The sequence below is a fragment of the Polistes canadensis genome, unplaced genomic scaffold (genome assembly GCF_001313835.1).
Source record: "Polistes canadensis isolate GaletaPanama2010 unplaced genomic scaffold, ASM131383v1 scaffold_34, whole genome shotgun sequence".
NCBI lineage: Eukaryota > Metazoa > Arthropoda > Insecta > Hymenoptera > Vespidae > Polistes > Polistes canadensis.
This window is the reverse complement of record NW_014569581.1, coordinates 399,541-408,125: the sequence shown is the minus strand read 5'-3', so window position 1 is coordinate 408,125 and position 8,585 is coordinate 399,541. Positions and strand designations below refer to the sequence as shown.

The 8,585-nt window shown below is 31.8% G+C and overlaps 1 protein-coding gene across 4 annotated transcripts in view; it reads right to left on the bottom strand.

Moving 5' to 3' along the window:
* Positions 1-2,487: 2,487 nt before the first annotated feature.
* The window catches only part of LOC106784400 (5-hydroxytryptamine receptor 2A-like), a 110,248-nt gene continuing 104,150 nt past the window's right edge, over positions 2,488-8,585 (bottom strand). For 3 of the 4 annotated variants that reach the window (XM_014743879.1, XM_014743878.1, XM_014743880.1), the window contains exons 7-8: positions 5,871-6,031; positions 2,488-3,323 (exon numbers count right to left, since the gene is read on the bottom strand). In XM_014743879.1, coding sequence (XP_014599365.1) covers positions 2,687-3,323; positions 5,871-6,031 — 798 coding nt within the window. In that variant the 3' untranslated portion in view covers positions 2,488-2,686. The remainder of the gene's footprint in view (positions 3,324-5,870; positions 6,032-8,585) is intronic. The other variant, XM_014743881.1, reaches the window with a different exon arrangement.

Here is an 8,585-nt window from a genome sequence, read left to right as displayed (position 1 = left end):
TAAAAATAAAGAAAAAAAAAGAAAAAAAAGCATTTAATGATACGAAAAAGTAATTATCTTCACGTAACCTCGAGCTTTAGAAGGAAAATATCCTCGTTATCAAATTCTAACGGCTTTTATTTTTTCCTTTCTTTTGTTATTTTTTTTACTTAATTATTTTCTCATTTTTCATAAAATGAGTCTCATTATATTAAATCTTTTTTCATCTTGTACATTTCATCTTTAAATCAGAGACACACATACAAGATTTTAATTTATTTCGTTCTTAAATCTTATTTTTCCTTAAATTGTTGAAATTTAATAAAAATAATCATGATTGTTAACATAAAAACACTGCTCGAAGGACACACGAATCAAATGAGAGCAAGTAAAAAGAAACATTATTTTAATTAAATAAAATCTTACCATATCAATATGATCTAAAAAAAGAATAAATCTTTTCCCTTGTCTCCAATTAACACTATTTAAAAGATTTAAAAAATCAACAAACAAAAACAAGGAAGTCAATAATTTAATCGTCATTCGAATAGAATGAGACTCGTTTAATTTACAAATTTAACTCTCTGCCAGCTTCCGCTAGCAAAATTAACTTTTCGAGACACACACTCTCGACTTTCTAACGAGAAGAATCAAACTAAGTTTTGGAGTGGGAAGGGGAATGAAGAAGAGGAGAAGGAGAAGGAGGAGGAGGAGGAGGAGGAGGAGAAAGGGTGTGTTTGGAACGAACGGAGAACCCTTGAACTCTATGGGAGTTCTTCCTCGTAAATTTATTACAAATACAGTGAGTTCAAACTCGGTCTTCTTACCATCTTCTCCCTTTCTCTCTCTCTCTCTCTCTCTCTCTCTCTTTCATTTCAAGTCTTTGTCTATCTCTTTCACGATCGGTCGCGATATATTCGAAAGCAAATTCGAAGTTGACACTTCGATCTCTCTCTCTTTCTCCCTCTCTCTTTCTATTCACTCTTAGAATTCATTAGTTTCTCATAGTTCCCCAATTTCCTCTTCTAATTCTATAATACAATACTTGTATATGCGTGTACGTGCGTACGTGCGTACGTGTATACGTGCTTGTCTGTACACTACCCGTCGAAAGTTTGGGTACACCTACTTGCATTTGCATTACACATTTATGTACAATCATTGTTCAATGTCAAGAGAAAATTTATGGGATTTTCTAAAAGAGATCATTGAAAAGATTTGCAAAGGATATATTATATAAGCTAAATTTCTATCATTTTATATGGCAGTCAAATAATTTTGACCGATATGGTATACCATGCGTGAGTTAAAAAGTATTCAGGCTAACATTTCAAATTATTTTCTTTCGTCGGTCAATCCAACTTTTAATTTTTCAATACAATCTTCAAACTTTTCAACCCACCCTCGTATGTAAAAAAGAAATCAATAATTTCAAAAACATATAATTTGCAATAATTTCAATATACTTCATATACGAAAGTACGCGTGCTCAAACTTTTTATCGGTAGTGTATGTGTGTCTAATCTATAGAGATGTATGTTACATGATGGAATAAAGGATAGATAAATAGTGAGTATGTATGTGTGTGTGTACAGATATAGCAATTTTAAACAGTATGTACTTTTAAAGTGATGCTTTTAAAGCCCTCTTAATGCGTTTTAAAGACGGGAGTAATTGGAACAATGCGTCTTTCTCTTCCCATCTCTTTCTCTCGCATGCACACAGAGAATTTACGCTCGCCATCTTTCTCTCTCTCTCTCTCTCTCTCTCTCTCTCTCTCTCTCTCTCTCTCTCTTTTTCTTCTTTTTGTTTATTTTTACGGTTAAACGATTTAGATCAGTAAAGATCGCACCACTGATTGTTGGTTTAGCCTAGAGTTGGAATTGTTAAAAAGGGGGCTAAATCGTTTGCCACAACCGAAAAAAAAGTAGTAAAACAAGATGTCAACGTTGATCACGATTAAATACGAGATTCTCCTACCGTACGTTTAATTAAATGTGTATACAAGTATGTTAGTAGCTACGTTCTTGTAGAAATGTATTTATGTATGTATGTGTGTGTGTGTGTTTATATGCGTATTCATGGTTTTTGGCCATGTTCCAAGTGTGACCTTTAACCCTAGAATATATGTTATATACACGAGATATAATACATTGCTATTCAACTGGAAAAACAAGAGGGTTCTAAGGAAGAAAAAGTGAATGTCTACTGTTTTGTGGGGGGTCTCTTCTGTGTGCGCTTATTATGAATAAATCTGACGAGAAGGTGATAAAAGATGGATACTAATTGTAAATGATAAACTCAATTATTTCTTGGTAAATTAAAGGTAGGATAATTGTTAATCTTCAATGATCAATTAACTTTGATTAAAGGAAACTGAAGTTGGAAAGAAGAAAGATTGAAAATAAATGAAAGAGAGGTAAGAGTTTCCGTATTTTCTATTATTCCTTTTCAGACTTGTGTTTGTAAGAGAGTGAGAGAAAGAGAGAGAGAGAGAGAGGGGGAGAAAGAGAGAGGGGGGGGGAGAGAGGGGGAGGAGAAAGATAGAGAAAAAAAGAAAGAAAGAAAGACAGAAAAGATGAAAAGTTCTTCCTTTAAGAGAGTAGTACCAATGATATTATAATCTGTGTAGTGTCGTGGTGGTAGCGATGGTAATAAATGGTTTAGTATAGTGGCGGTAACGCGGGAAAGGAAATTAAATCCAATGTCAGCGTGTCACCCTGGAGCTACCACAGAGCATTCTCTTGAAACCTTGCCTGAATTCGGGTGAAAATACGGTGTAGATGACAGGATTGAGTGTACTGTTGAAATAGCCAAGCCAAAGGAAGACATTGTAGACTACGTTGGGTATCTCGCAGATGGAACAAATCACACGTAAAAGCGTTAAAAGGAAAAACGGTAGCCAACAGGCGACGAAGGCACCGGTGATGATTGCCAATGTCTTAGCTGCTTTCTTTTCACGCTTCGATTCGATCGTCTCACGATTCCTTTTCGTCGATGTTGCTTGACGTACCGTAGTTGAAGTTGCCGAAGAACTTGGCCCACTCGTTGACGAAGTTGTCGTCGTCGTTGTTGTCATCGTCGTTGTCGTTGTTGTTGTTGTTATTGTTGCTGCTGCCGCTGCTGCTGCTGCTGCTGCTGCTGCTACCGCTGCTGCTGCTCCACTCATCTGAGTCGTTGAATTCGACGAATTCGCTGCAGTATTGCTTGTTACCGTTGCGTTTCCACCTGCTGATTGGACTACGTTCCCATCGTTATACGACGATGATTTTTCCGGGGAAATTGACGAATGATCCGGTGTCGAACGTGTTATTGTGAACGCCGTTGATTCCTCCCTTTGCCTGCTTATTTCAATTAACACAAATACAAGAAAAAAACTTAATATTTCTTGCCATTAGTAGTTTATATTACTTTTATGATTTCTACCTCCATAAATTTAATTTCATTTACTTTGAAATTATATTTTTTAAAATCAAATAAGTGAATTGGTTTTGTTTGCGATTCAACTTTTTTTTTTTTTATCAAGCTTCAACAATTATTTAAATTTATTTGTGTACGGGGGTGAATCAATTGAAATTTAAAATATTAAAAACTTAGACAAACTGGGAAAATATATTAATAGTAATTAAAATTAAAATTATTATGATTTTATTATTTAACGATTATATATAACGAATATTTGTATTCGTCAATTTTCAAAGCTTCCGATTGCTTTTCTTTTTTCTTTCTCTCTCTTCATTCATTTCATTCTTTCAGTTTTTTCGATTAAAAAGTTGAAGAGAGAGAAAAAAAGAGGGGGATAACAAGGAGCAGGGAGTCACTCGTGGAAACAAATTAAACTAGACTAGCTCTTTCAAATTGATGAAACTACTGTGTCGATTCAAAGGATTCAAAGCGCAACAGGAATCCGTCTCGATTTTCAACGATGAGGTAAAAAAGTGCGCACGCAGGTTCGCATTTGTCCATTTTACCCATTTTTTAGTGTTCTTATCCCTTGTTTTTTTTATACATATTTTTTGGTACTTCTTCTAATTAAATTTCCTTATCACTGTAATCCAACTGTGTAATTCTAATAGCTTTTCATCATCTTCATAGATAAAAAACGATCCTCGGATTTTTGGTTTTTATACACAGAAAAACAAACGTATATCTTATCATTATACATAATTGAACATTTTGTAAGTTAATTTTTTAAATATTTTACCTAGTTAATACATTGAAAAAATTTGTGTTTATTTGTTTTAATTGAATTAAATTTTGTATTTGATTATAATATTGCAAATTCTTTGCTTAACAATTGGGAATGTTTTAGAATTCGACTAATTATTCGATAGCGAGATATTCACTTACATGTAAAACGGAGATGATGAAATCGCGGTGAAAACGCTTCACGTTACGCTTTGATCAAGTTTAACACGATTTGCAAATAAACGAGCTATAATTTTGCTCCGTAGATTAATTAAATTTGAACGATTAACGCGCAAATATTAGGAACAAAGAGTCAGGACAATTGAACAATTAAATCAAGGTTGTTTGTCATTCTCCCAGTTTTATGCCGGCTGTAAATTTAGTTGGAATTTTTGACCGATTTTTATGAGAACAAATCTTATCCTAACATTGAAAGTTTAATTCAGGAAATAGTTTTTTATGGAATTTAAAAAATAAATTTTTATATTCGTTGAAAAAAATTTTACTTTTTTATAAGGATTAATAATTCTTTGAGTCTCTCATCAATTATTGTAGATTACAGAATTTGTAAGTGCATAAATATAAAATAAAAAAAAATTAGAAATACAAGAATCCCTCGATTTATTATTTGAACAGATTACTGTTTTGTACAGATTTGTATTACATTTGTAATACATTTGTATTAATAAATAAAATATTGTTGCTGCAACTACTCAGGTTCTGACCAATCGAAAGATACCAATTTAGTCATTTAGTTCGTCAAATGTAATAATAATACTTACGTGGAACTACAGATAAATAGATTCGATGGAAAATTAAAGTAAAATGTTTAAAGTTAGATGCTGAGTGGAACACGTCGATTGAATTCTAAGCTATTTCCTGAAAAGCACATCAAGTAGAAACTTGAAAAGAAGGAATATCAACTTTCTACAGTTAGATTTTTAGAAATAATTCAACAATTTTGTCATTTTATTTCGTAAAATCGAATATCGTCGAAAAATAAAATCGAAATCAATCAAATTGTTAGACGTACCGCGAATATTGATAGTTTGTTAAAAAGAAATTATTCGAACGATAAAAAAATAATGGTTAATATTTACTTTTTATTATTTTTCGAAAAAAAAAAGGAAAAAAATGGAAAGGAAAGACTATTCGGAAATAACGATTGGTGGCTGTCGGACTGTGGCACAAAACAAAATGACCTTTTATCAAAATTGAAAGCACTTCTAGATCGTTCAATCATTTTGTTGTTGTTGCAAACGATTCAATTTTTGTCCTTTTTATTTTTAAATAGAGAAACCGAATTCGACGGGATATTTTGATCCCACAGAAGGATTGATTCACAGAAGGATCGATTTGCAATACGAAATGACACTTCGATCTTACGGATGGATCGATTTGATTCTACTTTTTACTGTTGTTGATGATCTATATCGTACGAATTCAACCGATCGCGTGTTATCTCGATCTCGATAAAAATAATTCGAAACGTTCGTTTTTATCTTCCGACAGAGAGTGTTTTTTTTTCCTCACTAGAAAAATACAATCGGAAATTGTTGGATTTTCCCGAACGGCTGGTTGGTTGTTTGGTTGATTGGCTGACTTGTAGACTGTTGGCTCAAATGGATCGTACGATCGGATAATTTAAACTAAATAGTTTAAGGGTTAAAGTGTAAGATAGATTAAAAGGAAAGGATGGTTACCTTTTCGTTACGTAACGTAGGATTCCTCTTCTTTCGCGAGGAGGTTGAACGATTGTTCCTGGCCTCTTTCTGATACGTTTCCGAGCTGCTTGAAATATCCTCCAGTAAAGAAACAAAATCACCAGACAGGGTAGATAAAATGTTGCGCATGTTGCAAGAATCTGAAACAAATACAAGATACAAATATAATATATATTTGATTACACAACAAATATTATATTCATATAATTTATGTAAAAATGAAAATAAAATATACAAAACATACCTAATTGATGTATTAACGATATTCCATTTATTTCATATTAAAATTATTTATATTTAAAAATAAATCGTAAAATAAATTTGTATTATTTTTTCACTACAAATCACTATCATAATTATCGGTACAATTATCAAATTAATTTCTTTTATCCACCTTATCTATAATTTCTATCTTTTTTTTTTATTAATCTTTCGTTATAAAAATAAAATGTATAAATTACGCATACCAATTAAAATAATTTTTTAAAACATTATTTCATACTTTTTTAATTGTCATGTAGAGAAAAAAAGATATGTAAAGAGCCCTATCGTGTTGACATATGATTTAAATTACATCGAAGTACACAGACAAGGAGAACGATATATAGTTATGTTACTGTGAGTATTAGAACTAAGTACTCTATGAAAAAGTAACATTACTCCGTTTAAAAACCACATTTTCTTTTTTCTACGTTTTTTAATACTTTATTTTGTTCCCTCTCTCTCTCTCTCTCTCTCTCTCCGTCTTTCCTTCTCTGTTTTTCTTGTTCAAAGTAGGGAAAATATCTACCTTTAAAGATCGCAATCCGATTGTAATCTGATCGTTTAGTTCGACTCTTATTCACCGAAAAGAACTGCCCTACCGCAAACGATGCCAGACTCTGAGGATCGATCGATCCTTGGAACAACGATAAAAGACACCTGCCTTGACTGCCTTTTTTGTTGGTGTTCCAGTGATGAAATAGAAAGAGAGAAAGAGAGAGAGAGAGAGAGAGAGAGAGAGAGAGAGAAAGAGGAAATGAAAAAAGACTGGGAGCGTTTTTCAAGGGTCCTTCTATCTCATCGTTGCATCCTCTCACGAGAAAGGATACTTACCACGCCCATTAAATTTCTCTGTTTCTCTTCGCACTCTGTCCTTCCTATTTATACACTTTTAAGCTAATGACCATTTCCTTAAGGAAATAGTTTTTTTAGGTATTTATATTACCTTTTAGTTAATAAACGCCACTGTAGTGGCTATCGTGTATGCTATCTTTTTGAACGGTATGCTATTAAAGTATAAGAAAAAAACTTTGTGAAACTGTATAGTGTGCTCGAAAAATGATGTAATAATGTGTTTTATAACTCTATTTCGATCTAATGTCATAGCAAGATATCTTATATATAGTTTATTCGCAGTCGTAATTAAAAGTTTAAAAACAAAGAAAATGTTTAGGTGGCGTCATTCAGTTTGGGGGACACTCTGTATAATTTATTTTTATTTATTAAAGATGTGATAAGTTAATGAATAATATTATTTTCATTTATTCACTAGTTTCTTTAATCTAATTAATGAAAAATTAATTAATTAAAATTGTGGATAATACAATCTGAGGCTGAAGTTGCTTATAAATTATTTGTTACTTTTTAAAAGAATTATATAAATGATTGCATCATTGATTAAATTAATTCTATTCATTCTAATTGCATTTTAATCATAATTAATGTTATTTGCTTAAGCGAATAAAATTGTAAGTAATATTACTTCTTGTTGAACAATTTATTTCGATAAAAACTAGAAGGAATATAACCATGTTAAGAATTTTTAACTTTTAACGTGAATAATTTTTCATATATTGACGTAATGTTTTGCGTTCTATAGGATGATTATTTATAGGCAGATAAACTGTGTATGTTTTACTTTCGAAGATCATTAATTATTAGAAAAGAAATAAGGGAAAAGAAAAAAAAGGTACAGAAAACAGGCTTGGTTTGAAAAATACACAATTTATGTGGTCAGTACGTGCAACGGACAAGAAAAATTCGATATGGATGCGTTCTTTATTTTCTATTTTTTTTCTTTCCTCGCCATCACCTCCTCCCCTTTATTTCTTATTTTTTTTTTTTTTCATCGTTTAGCAGCAAGCTTTTCATTCATTTCAGAATATTAACTGCAGTTAGTGCAAGAGTTTTTAAAACCGAGAACGGTAAGGAAAAAGATGGGGTGGAATGGGGTAGATAATGGTAAAAAAACAAGAAAAAAATATTACGATGTTGCAACGATCAACTGTGTTCGTGAGAAAAAAGAAATAAGCTACTTATGTTTTCTTTAATTTTCTATTTTTCTTTTCCTCTGCATTTTTTTATTTTGTTTTCATGTTTTTATTAAGTACGAAGTAAATTTGCATAAGTTCTTCGTTTATGGCGGTAGTATCTAAGCGTTTATAATTGGCGAAATGTTTTAAAAAATTGCTGACTTGTGGGTCACGAAAGAAGGAGAGAGAGTGTGTGCAATAATATTATCGATATTCTTGTAGCTACATGCCTACAGAAAATAGAGGTACCGAATAGGGGATGAAAAATAATAAGAAGAAGAGGAAAAAAAAGGAAACGAGGAGAAATGTAGAAGTATGAAAACGTGGCAAGTGTAGTTCGTATGAATACAGATTTGGTTATTTAAGGGTATAATATTTATGCAACTTAAAAATATATATA